This window comes from Staurois parvus, unplaced genomic scaffold (assembly GCF_062004578.1).
Source record: "Staurois parvus isolate SC_StPar_1 unplaced genomic scaffold, SC_StPar_1.0 ptg002362l, whole genome shotgun sequence".
In the NCBI taxonomy this organism is placed as follows: Eukaryota; Metazoa; Chordata; class Amphibia; order Anura; family Ranidae; genus Staurois; species Staurois parvus.
The window spans coordinates 382,694-401,014 of record NW_028320158.1 but is presented as its reverse complement, the minus strand read 5'-3'; the positions used below and the strand labels follow the sequence as shown (position 1 = coordinate 401,014).

The following is an 18,321-nucleotide window of genomic DNA, read 5'->3' as shown; positions in this document are numbered from 1 at the left end:
GGACTGACACTTTTTTCTTAAATTACATTTAAAAAAAACAGCATGGGGTAACCCCCCCCCCATCCCCCCTCCTAATCCATACCTGATAAGATCAATTTCTGTCTGTAGCCCAAACTTTTCCTTGATTATCTTAACCTCTGGATCCAGGAGAAATGAAGCTCCAGACACCGAAGTGTAAAAGCTGTATATCTGAAAGTTTAATGCAAGACAAGAACTGTTATACAGAACTTAATAGGTGTTGCTGCATTCAGGATGACCAATGAAACATTCCACTCTTATCAGTATAGTTACATGAAGAACAGAAACTACAAATGGCTGAGGGATACCATATCAGGTGAATCCATTTACAGAGAAATAGAAACTATTCACAGGAAACGAGAGAGAAGTTACAAGCAAAACTCAAAACTGAAACTGTTTACACATCTAGAAATGGAGGCATTATACAAAGTGGATGCCAGTTTAAAGATATATCTCCTTGCAATACCAGACCCTTTAGGTCAGATAGGAAGGTTAGGAGGGACCTCATATTAAAAAATTAAAAAACAAATGCGCGGGGTTCCCCCTAAAAGCCATACCAGGCCCTTTAGGCTTGGTAGGACTTTTAAGGGAACCTCACCCTCAAAAAATGTGGAGGGAAAAGCGTGGGGTCCCCCCTAAAATGCCTACTAGACCCTTGAACCAAGCACAGGCCTGGCAGACCAGGAAAGGGGGGCAAGTGAGCTCCCCTCTCCTGAGCCATACCAGGCAACATGCCCTCAACATGGGGGGGGAGCTTTGGGGTTGGGGGGGCTCTCCACCCTCCCAAAGCACCTTGTCCCCAAGTTGATGAGGACAAGGGCTCTTCCCCACAACCCTGGGTTTTGGTTTTGGGAGTCTGTGGGGGGAGGGGACTTATTGGAAACTGGAACCCCCTTTAACAAGTGGGCCTCAATATCCTGGCCCCCTCCTATGTGAGTGAGTATGGGGTACATAGTACCCCTACCCATTCACCAAAAAAGTGTAATATGTTAATAAAAACAAAACAACAGTTTTTGACAAGTCCGTTATTAAAAAAAAAGCCAAAAAAATGTTTTTTTGCCAACCCGTCCACACCCGCCGAGCACTTGCTGCATTTGACATTTGCCGGGCAGATGTAAACAATTGGGCAGAGCTAGCAGTGACGTCACCGCCAAATCCATTCAATTGTGCTGTGATTGGCCAAAGCATTGCACTTGACCTGTGGCCAGGTGCATTGCTTTGGCCAATCACAATGCGCTGTCAGAGCGCAGTGCATTGTGGGGTGCTCAGCATCGACGGGCACCCCACTGTTCACCTGTTCACCGAACACACAAATGGACGATATTCAAGTTGAACTTACATCAAGGACATCTCTAATGATTCATATCTGCAGCATCCACTAACATAATCCCTTCACCATTTTGAAAAGCAATGGTAACAATGTGATATGATTTGGCTCCGGTATTTATACTTATTTCAAGTGTATGTGATCACTGTGATATTTGGGGGAGTCCAGATCACCAGCCAGCCATGTAAGTAAAAGCAAACAATCAAATAATCAATTAACCTTAGGTGTAAAGCAAAACTTTGGCTCACTGCCAGCGTAAACCTTGTCCCATAACATGGTTTAAATTCCTCCCTGCTCCAGGGGTCCAAAGAAAAGGTCACCACAGCACATCAGCATCTTAGTTGCCCAAGCAGTACACATCAACGTCTCACTAGCATACTAAGATACCTGTAGTCAGGGTTGGAGTGTCAAGGTCCTACCTTTTCCCAGAGGTTATGTTTCTCCATGTGCTGGCATCCATGTTGGATCTCTGCAGAGCATGGTGGGAATCTTTTTATGCCTTCAGGTCTCTGAGGTCCATCCCCCAGAGGGGTGTGGCTGATTACATATAAACCTGTGGTCCGCACATGCCCTTTGCACTTGTGTCTTGTGTCGCTATACTCTGTTCTGACTCTCGGGACTCTCCTGGAATCTGACTCGTCTTGTGACCTGACCATTCTTTGTGTTCTCCTTTAATCTGATCCTCCGTTGCTGAACTCGGCCCGTGACCCATGATTCTCGTCTGCTGTCCTGTACCGTTTTGTCCTGTTGTTGTCGACCCGGCCTGCCTGACTACTCTATTGTCTTTCCCACCAGCTACACGCCATTGGCGGCAGCCATTACTGCAGCTGAAGTGTCTCGGGGGCCGCGACCTGGTTCCTGGCTGCGTCAAGTCCATCCCCACCATCAGGGGCCCTGGTGAAGGGCAGCCTGGGACTTAGACTCCGCGCCCTGGGGGACTTCGGTCTGTGGGTGGTGGTTGTCATCAGCCAGTGCGTTACATTGTTATTAGGCCTGCCTGTCCGTTCCTCAGCTCCTGCCCTGACATGGAGGCACCTTCCCACCTAAACGTTCTTAGAGCCTCTGAATTCTGGGACCCACATGGGGAAATCCCGGAACACTGCAAGTCAGATTTCCCCCTCTGTGATGGTTGATTCTAGAACCGTTTCACCCAGTACGGGTGGGAACCCCTGAGTATTCCAATTTGCTATTTGTCGTCTCATTTAAAGGGACTACAACCCAAACAAAGTAGACACATACATCCTATACAGGACCCATCCCTGCCATCCTGTACAACATATAACTTCTTGAGGGCTATAACCAGGGTATATCGGACAACAACAAAGAAAAATTCCCAGCTCAGCTTACCATACCCTGTCTAACAGTTTGTGTTAAAAACAGGGGTTTAGTTTGCACACATTTGCAAATACATGCGTAAGCTGTAGTGCCTCTTCATGGCACCCTGGTATTATCTGCAGTCCTAACGCTAAAAATATTGAGAGCCTCCATAGTAGAGGCACATGTATCATAATGGATAGACTGAGGGAAGGTGAGCCTGGAGGGAGCCCACCCATCCTTAAAAGGTACAGAGGTGCACTGGACACCCAGCATAGAGCACAATGGTTGCCAAGGTGTCCAGTGTGCCCCCTCACCAGTATATCAACAGAACAACAAAATGGGGCAGGTACCATGTTTTGTACTATAACCTGCATATACCACCACAATCTCTAATGCTGTATATACTGTATATATAATGTATATACTGTATATACCTGTCAAGGTCCTACCTTTTCCCTAAGGTTATGTTACTCCATGTGCTGGCGTCCATCTTGGATTCTGCTGTGCATGATGGGAAACCTTTTTATGCCTTCAGGTCTCTGAGGTCCACCCCCCAGAGGGGCGTGGCTGATGACATATAAGCCTGTGGCCCGCACATGCTCTTTGCACTTGTGTCTTGTGTCTTTGTGTTACTATTACTCTGTTCTGACTCTCGTGACTCTCCTGGAATCTGATTCGGCTTGTGACTTGACTATTCTTTGTATTCTCCTTTGATCTGACCCTCTGTTGCTGAACCCGGCTCGTGACCTGTGATTCTCGTCTGCTGTCCTGTACTGTTTTGTCCTGTTGTTGTTGACCCCGGCTTGTCTGACTACTCTTTTGTTTCTTCCACCAGCTACACGCCATTGGCGGCGGCCATTACCGCAGCTGAGGTGTCTCGGGGGCCGCGACCTGGTTCCTGGCTGCGTCAAGTCCATCCCCACCATCAGGGGCCCAGGTGAAGGGCAGCCTGGGACTTAGACTCCGCGCCCTGAGGGACCTCGGTCTGTGGGTGGTGGTTGTCGTCAGCCAGTGCATTACATTGTTAGGCCTGCCTGTCCGTTCCTCGGCTCCTGCCCTGACATTACCAAGTAAGACCTGAAAAAAAAAAGGAATGGGGCGTTAAAGGTGGCTGATCTCTCAAAACAGTACATAAAATCAACAGTTTTACTGAATAAGCACATAAAACTAGGACTTGCATCCCTCATTAAATGTATAGACAATTTGGCAAGCTGAACTCTTACAGTCATAAAGCATAACTCCCAAAATTCTTACAAAAATATGAAATGCATTTCCAACACATGTGTGTATTGGTACCAAATATAACACTCTGGCAAGTCAATAAATGCAAACGTATAGAACATAACCCCTACTGCTCCCCTGAGCTTTCTTTGGATGAAATATGTTGGGATTTGCTTTGCATATTGGTTGCCAACACCTTAATGGGCCAAATTTACACAGTGTTATATTTGATCCTGCAAGAAAATGTGTGACCTGATAACTTTATGTGCCTGTGCTGCATTCTTATCAATTACCGTATTTTTCGCTCCATAAGACGCACCTAGGTTTTATAGGCAGAAAACAAGAAAAAAAAATATTCTGATCCAATGGACTGCAGACACAGTACAGGGGATGACCAGAGACTGCGGACACAGTACAGGAGATGACTAGAGACTGCAGACACAGTACAGGAGATGACCAGAGACTGCAGACACAGTACAGGAGATGACCAGAGACTGCAGACACAGTACAGGAGATGACCAGAGACTGCAGACACGGTACAGGAGATGACCAGAGACTGCAGACACAGTACAGGGGATGACCAGAGACTGCGGACACAGTACAGGAGATGACCAGAGACTGCGGACACAGTACAGGGGATGACCAGAGACTGCGGACACAGTACAGGAGATGACTAGAGACTGCGGACACAGTACAGGAGATGACCAGAGACTGCAGACATAGTACAGGAGATGACCAGAGACTGCAGACACAGTACAGGAGATGACCAGAGACTGCGGACATAGTACAGGAGATGACCAGAGACTGCAGACACAGTACAGGAGATGACCAGAGACTGCGGACACAGTACAGGAGATGACTAGAGACTGTGGACAGTACAGGAGATGACCAGAGACTGCAGACACAGTACAGGAGATGACTAGAGACTGCGGACAGTACAGGAGATGACCAGAGACTGCAGACACAGTACAGGAGATGACCAGAGACTGCGGACACAGTACAGGAGATGACCAGAGACTGCGGACACAGTACAGGAGATGACCAGAGACTGCGGACACAGTGCAGGAGATGACCAGAGACTGCAGACACAGTACAGGAGATGACCAGAGACTGCAGATATAGTACAGGAGATGACCAGAGACTGCGGACACAGTACAGGAGATGACCAGAGACTGCAGACACAGTAAAGGAGATGACCAGAGACTGCGGACACAGTACAGGAGATGACCAGAGACTGCAGACACAGTACAGGAGATGACCAGAGACTGCAGATATAGTACAGGAGATGACCAGAGACTGCGGACATAGTACAGGGGATGACCAGAGACTGCGGACATAGTACAGGAGATGACCAGAGACTGCGGACACAGTACAGGAGATGACCAGAGACTGCGGACATAGTACAGGGAATGACCAGAGACTGCGGACACAGTACAGGTGACCAGAGACTTCTGGGACCTGTCATGTGTGCTTCTCGTGCATACGCATTGGGCACCCAGCTGTCACAGCCGAGAGCCCACACTACAGATGCCGACGTGGGAAGACTGTGCAGCGCTGGACCGAGGAACAGGTAAGGTCCAGCTACACAGAAGAGAGGAGCGGCCGGCCCATTATTCTGACACGGTGGTGGTGGAAATACTGGACCGGCTGCTCTATATTTGCTCCATAAGATGCACTGACATTTCCCCCTTTTTTAGGGGGAAAAAAGTGCGTCTTATGGAGCGAAAAATATGGTACATTGTTTCCTCTCTCTTTCTCCTGGCCCAAAAGAACAGGACAGCACTTTCTTCTATGGCAATGCACTCAAATGGTCCCAAAGACTGCTCCATCCCTACAATAACTTAGGAGCCATTACTAGTTTTAGAGTATTTCAAGACGCTTCCTCTAAATGTTATTGCTTGAATAGAAAGGGAGCCCTGGCTGTTTGGTAGGTTTAGCACACTATGCTGCTATACCCATATGGGACAACATAGGGATTGATTTACTAAAGGCAAATAGACTGTGCACCATACAAGGGGCAGTTACACTGCAACTGCAATTGCTCCAGAGCTTTGTAAATGAGATAAAGATTCACTTTGCAAGGAATACCTAATCACGTGCAAGGAAAATTTAAAAAAAAGCACTTTGCTTGCACATGATTGGATGATGGAAGTCAGCAGAGCTGCTCATTTATTAAGCTCTAGAGCAACTGCAATTTGGAAAGTAAGTAAATCGACCCCATAGTGTGCTTTGTTTGTAAAGCTGAACGTATATGGTAATCTCTTTGTGTTCAGCTCTGTTCATTATTTGGCTTTTTTATCAGTTCTTACATAGTCCTTTCTTCCACATCCTTCAATAGATTTTTGTAAATACCCCTTGTTCTCATGCTTGAAGAATTTCATCTTCTGTTTGTTTCCTATCAACATCCACATGTTATAAATCTGGGGTCTCCAAACTATGGCCCGGGAACCAGATGCGGCTCTTTGCTTGCCTTTATTCAGCACTTGGGGCACTATTCCTCCACCAATAGTGGGACATAATTCCTGCCACTGACCTGAATGATGGGGCACTATTCCTCCCTCTAAGATTAATGATAGGACAGTATTTTCCCCACTGGCACCAACAATGGGGCAGTATATCTTTCACTGATACCAATGGTTGGGCAATATTCTTGCCTCTAATACCAATGATGGGGCATTACTCCTCCTGCTGACCGCCAACCCTAAGGTAATGTTTATTCTCACAGATGCTCTGTCAGGGACATTTTCTTCCTCCACTGGCCACAGTCCAGCCCCCCTAAAGTCTGAAGGACAGCAAACTGTCCCTGTGTTTGAAAAGTTGGAGACCCCTGTTATAGATAGTCTGAACAAAGCTTTATCTTCCTTTTTCTTACAAGTCTAGGTTGCCACATTTTATTTTATTACCCAATGTATTACAAAGTATTCCCTTTAGTCTAACTTTAAAAAGACCCCATCAGTCTCTAAAATATTCAAAATGCAAGTCCTTTGTAATGGAACATTGATCTGTGTCCTCTCATTTTCCTCCGTCTCTGTAGACTATATAAGACTCTTCAGAAATCAACAATTCTGTGTCAGATGCCTGTGTCCTGTGCCACGCACTGGGGCTCCATCTTCTAAGTTCAACCATAACAAAAATGTAAATTGGAGCGCCACACCACTGCTAAGAGGTCCAGATACAACTTTATTTCAATAAAAGTCAGGGGGACAATCCAAAGAGTAGGCTATGCATTTCAGGGGTCCAAAGATGCCCCTTCATGAGGACTTGATTGAACACAATGTGAATGGAGTAGATGTGAACTGGACTTTTAATGGTATTCCTTCCAGTGTGAATAAAAACACAGACCTTACCAACATTTACGCTGTGAAATATGCTGCATACCATTTGGATTGTCTCCTTGACCTTTGCTGGAATAAAGTTGTATCTGGACCTCTTAGCAGTAGTGTAGCACTTCAATTTACAGGCATATCACAGTATCATCACGAAAGGTCCAGGGCAGATATGATGTTGCAATCTCCCCAGGCCAGCCAAAAGATGAAAGATGGATTCTGCAACAATGTAAGTACATTGGGCTTTCATCATGATACTGTTATGCACGCAATTGTTGGGTGGCCAAGAAAATTTGAGGGTGGTATCTCAGGAGTTTAGGTAAGTATAACAGACGGAGATGCTTTTTGGTTTACTGCCCAAACTGGAATACTGAAAAACACAGATTGTCACCATGATTCATTTACGGTATATATTATGTACTATTCCCAAGAATGTTTATGAGTGCCTGTGTATAGGTTTTATCCTCAAAACTTTATCCACAATAATGAACTAGATTCATGCTCCCCTTTGCTTTATTACATAGTTACATAGTTAGTCTGGCTGAAAAAAAAAGACAAAAGTCCATCCAGTTCAACCATAAAAAAAACAAAAAAGTTATAATCCTACACCCACAGTTGATCCAGAGGAAGGCAAAAAAACCAGCAAAGCATGATCCAATCTTCGCCTGCAGGGAAACAATTCCTTCCTCATCCCCCAAGAGGCAATCGGATATTCCATGGATCAACTTTCCCTATAAATGTTATATCCAGTTATATTCTGTGTATCCAAGAAAGAATCCAGGACTTTCCTACAGCAGTCCACTGAGCTGGCCACAACCAACTCTTGAGGGAGTCTATTCCACATTCTCACAGCTCTTACTGTGAAGAAACCTTTCTGAATTTGGAGATTACATTTCTTTTCCTCCAGACGTAAAGCGTGCCCCCTTATTGCCTTTAGAAATTGTTGTGGATTAGCCCTGTCTGAGGGAGAGGGTGCTGCAGGACTAAACCAAATTGATGTTAAAGCGGAGTTCCAGTTGAATTAAAAAAAAAATAAAAGTCAGCAGCTACAAAAACTGTAGCTGCTGACTTTTAAAATACAGACACTTACCTGTACTCTTCATGGCTGGTTTCATCAGATGTCTTCTCTCCCCAACACCGGCATCTTCATTGTGGGCTCCTGGCTGTGACAGCTTGGTGCCCACTGCGCATGCGCGAGAAGAGCTGTGCCTTGTGAATGGTCCTGTTGTCTCTTAGGACCTGTCACATGTCACAGAAGACTACGGGGAAGGAGGACAACTTCTGCTTCCAATCACATAGGAAATCGCAGTGGAAGTGGGAGTGGTACCTGCCAAATTTGGGTACCCCCTCCCCAAAAGTGCCAATCCTTAACAGGGAATGGGGGACAAAGGCTTAAAGTGGAACTTCCCCTTTTGGGTGGAGCTCCACTTTAGCTTCTTCATTCATTGCCATCTGTGTCCCTGTTGGTGATATTCAGCATTTCTGTGTGTTGCCATTGCCCCCCATACCTGAAAGTGAGGAAAATCAAATATTTTGAATTGGCACTGGAACAGAAGAGTCTTTCAGTGGGTATACCTGGTTTAGTGCCAAGCCATACCGGGTGCGACTTGCTATGCGATTTGCACCCTATTGTCCGCAATTAAAGTAGTCCATATCGGTGTGATTCTGACTTGGTCGGAGTCACACTGATTTTGAAGGTAGTGCATGCACTACTTCAGGTGCGACTTGCATAGACATCCATGTTTTGCAAGTCTCATCTAAAGTCGGAATGACATCAGACTTTGAAATTGTGCGACTTCACTGGAAGTCGCACAATTTCAAAGTCGTATCAGTGTGACCGGGGACTTAGGGAGAATGGTCCAAGAGTAGATTTCCCTCAATTTTTATACTATTGCATTTACATTGAAAGTGAAGGGCAATCATCACAATGAGGCACAGACAGTGTCACCGCTGATGAGTTTTAACCCTTCCATATGCTGTGTAAAACTAAAAAAAAAATACAAAAGTGTTGGAGAATATATATATATATATTAATAGCGTTTTGCAGGGCTTTTTTCCAGCACTAGATGTATCTAATGGCAGGAATGCTGGAGTGTGCTGGAGGATCTATTGATTCTGGCTGCTAGGGGATTTGTTGTCACTGGAGGGGATATATTATTTAGTGGCAGTCTATTGATGCTGATGGGGGATCTATTGTTGCTGGGGGTCAATTGTTGCTTGAAGGGATCGACTGCTGAAGGAGGGGTCTATTGTTGCTGGCTGCTGGAGAGTCTATTAATGTTGGCTGTTTGGAGATCTGTTGTTGCTGCTGGGGGTGCTATTTTGTTGGGAGGGTCTATTTGTTGTTGGTGGTGGGGGAGGGGGGGTTCTATTGCTGCAAGCAAAATAGAATCTATTTTACTGCTTTTCTTGCTCTCAGTAAAAAATTCCATACAATTTATGGCGGTTTGATTCACACTGCCTATGGGAACACAAGCTGGGGGTTATGGGAAGCCTCCATTACCTGGTAATATTGTGAAAACCAACAAAATAATACTTGGCTCTGTATTCTCTAAAAGGAGGAATGCTGGGGGGTGGGTAGAGGGTGGAACCAATGGACAGTGCTCGGGGGTGGGGTGGGATGGGGGTAGAGTGCGGAGACAAGAAGTGACACAGAAGTGGGGAGTTTCTGCACCTATTCTCTGAGAAAAAAAAACCTTGGTGTTTTGTATCATGGAGCCAAAGTAAACTAACTTTATACATGTTCAAATATTATGCATTATAATAAAACATCCTATGCATTATTTTAATTCCTATTTGCACATTTTTTCAGAGGAAAAAACTAAAAAAAAAATTGAGGAGATGGAAAAAAAACTGCAAGAATCGGAAGAGACAAAGAAAAAAGAGATGAAAGATGCTCAGAAAATCTGGCTCGAGGAGACAGAGAAGAAGATATTGGAAACGATGGAGGAAGAGAGAAAACTGATGGCTGAGAAAACGGAAATATTCATAAAAGACAAGCAAAGGGTAAGACTAATGATTTTGGCTCATTTGCTTATTGGAACTGAAATTTCATATTGTGGCCATGAACTTAAAAGCACAACTGGAATGCAGGTACATATATGTCCCTTCTACTGGAGTGTGCCTATGAAGATTTTCAGTCACCAAGGTCATGGAATAATTAATAATAGTAAATTCCCATCATGGGGACATGCTGGTTATGGCTGAACACATGGTAATGACCTGGTGCAATGGGCTTTAGTCCACACCTGATGAGTTTTGCATTCCCATATAAGTCTATGAGAATGAAAAACCCACTTAAAGCAGGCCAAATGTACCTGTCAATGAATGCTGAATATTTTCAGAAATAAACTGAGGTCAAGCAAGCCCAAAACCCATCGACACAGGCCCTGACAAACTTTTCAACATTTAAAGCCCAAAGGGTAATCCTGTTGCCATAAACAGACACCTGGGTGACACCTTGGTCAAAACACACAGTGCACAAACCTTCACTGGACACATCAAATCAGTTGACAGCAAGATAATATTCAATTGTCAAGATTTAAAGAAAAAATAATTTTTGGATAATGCATTATGTACCGCACAGAGTGAAAAGTTCAATATCAGAAATCACATTATTATCCTGTGTTTGTTTCACACCACCTATGGGAACACAAGCTGGGGGTTATCAGAAGCCTCCACTACCCGGTAATATTGTAAACACCAATATGGAGTCTAAAAAAAAATCAAATGAGTTTTGAATGTTTTTAGCTATCCATACTGGGATATTGTCAAAAACACCAAAATAAATCCTACAGGAACACATGTGACTGTCAGGATACCACAAGCTTGTATCCTTCAGCATAGAGTCACAAGATATGTAGAGGACAACAAACTGTGAAGCTAAGTAAAGAAATACAATTTATTTTAAAACACAAAAAAACACAAGTTGCATAAAACAAATACAGCAACCTACAAATAATCTGCTGAAAACGTGCAAATTGGAAGACTAACTACTTAACTATGTACAAGCAGAGGAGAAGGGGACTCAGGTAGAGCAGGGTCAGAGAAGATTATAAAGTAACAGAGAGAGAGAGAGAAACAGGCCAGACCAGAAGGCAGAATATACAGACACATAGTGAACTGTGAACACAGACAGAAAGTCTGAGGCACTATATGACTACTGATGTCGGTGTAAATACCCTCCCAGCAGCCATCAGCAGGAGGTGATTTATTGCTTGGACCTACTGATAGACATATGCAACTCGTTTCGTCATGAATTGAAATTTAGACAAAATTTTTGTTATTTGGACATTTGGATATACAGTATCTGAATTTCTGAATCACAAAATAAATGAATGTCAATGAATCTGAAATGAATTATAACGAAATTGACAAATTAATTTGTTTCATTCGGATGACAGGATGCAATAGTTTTGGCCTGTTAATAACCAGTTAAATACCGAGCACTCCCCCCCCCTTCCTGCCCAGACCAATTTTCAGCACTGTCACACCGTGAATGACAATGACTCAGTCGTGCTACACTGTGTCCAAACAAAATATAGCACCCGCGAGTTGATCTTTTTCCAAGCAACCACTATGCAACGTATTTAAATCTTCCTTAGTCATAGTGCCTCTGTCATGGTCAGAGGTCAGGCTCAGAGACCAGTAACTATAGTAGCAGACCAACCAACAGAATAGGTATACAAGCAGGTTACCCTGGCCGATGACGGAGGCTCACCTGAAGTGCGGGGTCTAAGCACTAACCGGTATTCCCCAGAGCTCCTGATGATGGAGATGGGTTTTGCTGCATGTTAGTACCAGGTCGCAGTTCTCGGGATCACCCCACCAGGAGGTGAGCAAGCCGGGGTCCAGTAACAGATATGGCAGGTAGAGATCATTCAGAAGTGTAGTCAGGGTCAGTAACAAATGGTTGCAGGTTGGGATGAGGCAGAAACGTAGTTGAAGAACAAGCCAAAGGTCGATAGCGAAGGTACAAATGACTGCAGGAGAAACCAGAGCAAGATATCAGCTGGAGAAGGCGCAATAATCTGGCAAACAGGAAGCGCAGAGACATGGCTTAGGTCAAGAAGTTCATGGGAGGAGCAAAGAGTTCAAGGTTCAGCAGAAAACAAGGCACAAGGCAGGATTGTCCAATGGATCAAACAGAGTGCTGTCTAGAATCTCGGGTAGTTCAGTGAGAACAGTTACTGCCAGACACAGTAGAGGTCCCAGGTTAAAAGTCCAGGCCCTGACAGCCTCCCTTTCCTGAGAAAGTCACGTGGTTGTGACGCAATGTGTTGAAACGGAGGCGGGTGACATCATTTCCGCTCTGGATCTTAGGACCCTATGTGAGACTGTCTACAATACTGACATTTTACTAGCAAACACAAATGCTCCTGTGCTTGGGGATGGACTCGATGCAGGCTACAACCACATTAAGAATGTCCTGGAACATGCACACCTTGCTGCCCTCAAATAGACCGGGGGAATCCAAATATACTGAATGAGGAAAGAAAAAACAGAGGGCGCACAGGCCTAGAGCTGGTGGCTCTGAGGAAGAGGCAAGTCCTTGAAACGCGTCAGCATATTGGATGTCTATATTACCCATTACGGACTGTTACTCAGCGCGGTGTTGACCCAGCTGTTCTTTTATGATGTGCCGTGACTTTATTGTCGTTTGTGAGTACAACACCTATTTTATTTCTTATTAAACATTTTTTATGGTAATGCACTAGGCCTGTGCGCCCTCTCTCTGTTCTTTACTGACATTTTACTGTCTGTGGACTTGAAATTGAATTCTACACCTCATCCTGGATTGTGGAATTCTTTAAAGGGGACAGGTACCACTCCATATTCTTATCAACCAGAGTGTATGGTGGGTCATTCTATCTGGCAGTTAACAGTGACAAGCTGACCATTTAAGCTGAAAATGCATTTTGACCTGTAGTTTATGGGTCAATTACTAAGGTGACGGTGCAATTCATGTGGTGGAGGTGCACATGGTATATTGGATTCATTGGTGCTCACTGCGTCTTGGAAGTTTAAGATATTGGTTATATTATTGCACTTCAGCACTTTTTGGGGGTTAGTGGGGTTGTCAGGTGTTTAGTATTAGCATATGTAGTCCTTTATACTTATTTATACCTTCACTATTTTGGGGGGAATTTGTTATATCAGTTTGCACATATTGTACTTTATTTACACACTATTATTTATTATTTATATTTGAATGTATTTATTCATTTTTACAATCTGTGTTGGGGGATATTAAGATAGTTGTTTTTTTGGAGTTTGAAGGTCTGTGTGTGTTTATTATTTGTGTCTGTGTGATCACTGGGACAGCACAATATTTTCTTTTTACTATTTAGTCTTTTGAACATGTCATTTTTTTTACTACAAGTTTTTGGAAAATATGGAAAGAAAATGACAATGTATTATTTTTTTGCACACAGTTGTCAATTTATAAGATATTTCTAGCACATAGCATGTGCATACCAAGAATTACACACCAAAATACATTCTGCTACTCGTCCTGAGCATGGAGATGTCACATGTGTGAGACTTTTTCACAGCCTAGCCACATACAGAGTCCCAACATCCAAGTAGCACCTTGAGATGTAGTCAAAATTGCACATTTACTTTCCTACCTGTCACATTTGTGAAGGCACCACACCCCAGGAAACACTGAGAAAATGACCTCATTTTTGAAAGAAAACACCCAAACTTTTTTTTAAGAGTAATAAAGATAAGCCTGAAGCAAAAAAAATATAAAATAGGCAAAGGGCTACATGACAAGGGGGACAAGGGATACAAGGCAGGACAGGGTTAATGATAGAGTTGGTTAGAAAAAAAATAGGTGGTCACTTACCGGATTGGGAATTGCGGAGAGTAGGTGGAGCTGCTGGGAGGGGGGACACAAGGGGTAGACCCAAAGAGCAGCAAATCTTTGGGAGCAGTGGGCGGGTAGGAATCTTCCTGCCTCTTTTCCATCATGGGCGATGTGGTTTCCCTGTTGGGACAGTTGAGGTCAGTCGCTGCATCCAGGGGCACAGACTGGCTTCTCGGGCATGTTTCTTCCCTGCTCAGGGACGAGACAGCGGTCACAGGGGAACTTCCTGCTCGGCGTCTTGAAAGTCTCGGCTTCCGGAGTGTTTCAGCCTCTCTTCTTCCTCCGGAACTCAGTGCTACAGTGGGAGTTCCTTTGGGGACCCTCCAGCCCATCCCCACAGCCCTCTCCTGCGGCTTCCGGTGCGTGGCCTGGGAACAATCCTTGCTGTTGGCGGGACCCCCCTTCCCCTGTGACCCGGGTCCCACCTGGTCCTCATGGGAGCCGGGACCTTTCAGCTGGCGATGCTCTGGTCAGCGGGGCTTCGGAACAACTTCCCCGCAGGCACCAGCCATTTGGGTAGAGCAGCTGGATGTCCCCTCCCACACATGTGTGGACATATGGCAGTACCGGATGTCCTTCCTCCCAGGCAGGCACCGCGGTCCCGGATGACAGGAGCCTAGAATTTCCAGCGAGGGGTTCCATTCCCCCGTGAGTGCAGTGTGAGCAGAAGGCCTGGACCCTCGGTGCTGCCCGGCGATCCACAGGATGACCAGTCGGAAGATCCTGCTGCAAGGTCCGAAGGAGAGCTGTTCAGCTCAGAAGATGGGGAGGCGCCCAGAGGTTCTTCTGTGGTGGAGTCAGGAGCTGTGGCTATGGGCCTTCCGCCTGGCCAGCCTGGTGATTGTCTGTTTTCTTCTCATATATGAGTTCCACACAGAAACAGTTCATAAGACAAATCTGTCTTATATCAATGAGGGAGGACGTATGACCAGGATGTATTTATATATGTACTTTTCCCACAGCAACGAACAGTTCTTTTCCAGAGAGATGCATTTATTCAGATAAAGATATTTGTTACAGATGACAGAAATCCAGCTGAATACTTGTAAAGATTACAATGAACAACAGCCCTCAGAGTCCCATTTAAGATACTTCATATCAAGTGTTCTGTTTCGCGTTATTGAACTGTTGTATAACACTAGTCAGACAGTCTAACAATAATTCAGAAGTCAAGAAATGTGAGACATCAGATCTGTATGTATTCTTTGTTCTGAATAACTTTGTAAAACTACAACATAAGCACAAACAAAACATATGTGTCAGTACATTAAACATTGTACAACAGCTTCATCCCATCAATCAGTGTACTCACGGCCAATTCCACCATAAGTCCAGGAATAGCTTGGAGCTCACTGTATGCTGCTTGCTAGATTCAGAAGCAATCACGAAATGGAGGATAGGAAGTTCCAGGTTAGAGGTTATTGCCTCTATGTGAAAATTACCACTTCCTGACAAATCGATATAACTAGGCGTAATAACTCTAACCAATAGATGTCAACAACATCACATAACATTACATACATTTATTTTTCAACAATATGGGCAGAACACTCCCTGTCTGGCATAATTTATTATGACACTACCTATGTAACAACTGCTATGCAGAAAAAACACACAAACAGGAAAATGGAATCCTAGCTAATCTGAGACTAAAACTATAATGTCATAGTTCAACCATTATCCCACCAAAAATGGAGTATATATACGGTATACCAGCCTTTCTCAACCTTTGGAAGTTCGGCAAGAGACAACCGTCCACCCACTCTCAACAACCCATTCTTGTCTACGAAGGGGCTGAGCTTCATAAGACGGCTTTGTTTTGAGAATGTCTTTTGTTTTGTGAAGCAGTCAATTTCCTTCTGGAAATGCTTGTTTTGAACAGAAGAAATTATAACAGACTTTGTCTGAGAAAGTTCTTCTAGATTGACCTGTTCATGGAAACTTTCCCATCTGACCTGATCGCTATTGGTTTCCCTCCAGAAGGTTTTAGCGACGTGGATGAGTCTGGCTAGGGTTTTAACTAATATCTTCCAGCAAGAAAATCTCTCGAAGCAATGTGAATGAAGTGCTTCAGAAACTTTGGTACTGAAACTTGTAATTTCCGATCTGATTTCAGGGTCACCTTCGGGCTCTATGAGCGGATAAACATTAGCAGTGTCTATATCCTCACAGTGTGGTTGGTACAGAAAGGATAGGCCTGAGAACCATATAGAGTTCTGCAGGCATGCTGCTTGAGTAGGTCTAGTGGCAAAATCTGAAGGGTTTTGCTCTGTAGATACATAGAACCACTGATCTGGGTGTGTAGATTGCCGGATTCTATTCACTCTGTTGGAGACATACAGATAGAATCTCCTTGTGGTGTTGCAAATGTACCCCAGGACAGTCTTGCTATCAGTGAAGAATTTCACAGCATCAGCATCAAAGACAGTGTCTAGTTCATAAATGATTAGCTCAGACATTTCAACTGCAAGTACAGCAGCACACAACTCTAAACGCGGAATCATGTGAGCTGGTTTAGGGCTTAATTTGGACTTTCCTATAACAAATCCAACATGGCACACATTTTCTGCATCAATTACTTTCAAGTAAGTCACTGCACCTATCGCTATGGTGGATGCATCTGAGAAAATGCACAGTTCTTTCCTGCGAGCTGTTGATAGAGATATGGAAACATAACATCTGTCTATCTTTAGGTGCTCTAACGCTTGCAAGGATTCTGTCCATTGAACCCACTCACATAGTCTCCCTTCTGGAAGCAATGCATCCCATTCACTTTCCCAGATGACAGTTCCCAAACTAAGGCCTTACCTTTTATTGTCACAGGTGACACAAACCCTAGGGGATCATAGAGGCTATTTACGGTGGATAAAATTCCTCTACGTGTAAAGGGATTTTCCTCTGAAGAAACTCGGAAAACAAAACTATCTGTTTCTAGATCCCAACTCAGGCCTAGGCTTCTCTGCAGAGGAAGGGTGTCTGTACCTAGGCAAAGATCTTTAAGGTCCTTAGCTCTGTCTGCTACAGGGAAGGCTTCCATTACTCTTTGGCTGTTGGAAGCGATTTTATGAAGACGCAGATTGGATTCTGCCAGCATTTGCTTTGCTTTACTGAGGATGGAAATTGCATCTTCAGGCGTGCTAGCAGAAGCGAGTCCATCATCCACATAGAAATGCCTCAATACAAAGTGTTTGGCTTCTTGTCCATAGAACTCCGCATTTTTCTGGGCAGCCTTTTGCATGCAGTATATAGCGACAGCAGGAGAGGGCCTGTTGCCAAATACGTGCACTTTCATTCTGTACTCGACAATTTCCTTGTCTATGTCATTGTCTTCATACCAGAGAAAACGTAGAAAGTCTCTATGGTCTTCTATGACAAGAAAGCAATAAAACATTTGTTGCACATCTGCTGTGAAAGCAATGGGTTCTTTTCTGAAACGCATAAGGACACCTAGCAAAGTATTGTTTAGATCGTTGTCCAGCATCCTTTTAATGAATTCAGTGAAATCTCTTTTCGCTTCTGGCTTTCTCTGTAGTGTTACAAGGCAAAACACGTCTGGGTGTGCGAAAAGGTAGAGGGGCCACCCAACTGTGATTGTCATCTTGGTAGGCCTCTCTATCCATAATCTGCAAGAAGGTCTGATCCTCTATAGAGAGGGCCTGTTTATCATCATCTTTAGTTTTCTGGAACACTGTAATCCCTAGATTGTCTGTCTCAATGTCAGAATTGACTTCTTCTTTGCCATATGGTGTAGAAGAGTCCCAGTGTTGTGTTGACCTGCCAAAGCTTTCCTTGACAATGAAGCTGTTGTGACAGGGACTGAGAAGAGATGTGCGTCCATTTGTTAACACAGATGTCTTCAAAATACTAATGTTGTCAGGCTGGTGCACTGTCCCCAGGCAAACTTCTCCTACAATGACCCACCCCAGGTCCAGTCTCTGTGCATAGGGGGCATTGTAAGGTCCATTGATTTGCCTGCGCACCTTGTGCACCTGAAGGATGTCTCTTCCAAGAAGTAGAAGGATAGAAACATCTGGCTCAACAGCTGGGATAAGGTGAGCAATTGAGCGGAGGTGAGGGTGATGATAGGCTACTTCTGGAGAGGGAATCTCTGTTTTGTCATCGGGTATCATGTCACACTCTATTAGGGTAGGAAGTGGGAACTGCACTTTCTTATTTAAGGATTCAATGGTAAAGCCAGTAGCTCTTCTCCCTGTGGTTTCAATTGTCCCCGCACATGTCCT

The 18,321-nt window shown here is 44.4% G+C and overlaps 1 protein-coding gene across 1 annotated transcript in view; it reads left to right on the top strand.

Moving 5' to 3' along the window:
* Nucleotides 1–18,321, top strand: part of LOC149431181 (guanylate-binding protein 3-like) — a 104,034-nt gene that overhangs the window by 74,466 nt on the left and 11,247 nt on the right. The window contains exon 9 of the mRNA XM_089665820.1: nt 10,022–10,215. Coding sequence (XP_089521946.1) covers nt 10,022–10,215 — 194 coding nt within the window. The remainder of the gene's footprint in view (nt 1–10,021; nt 10,216–18,321) is intronic.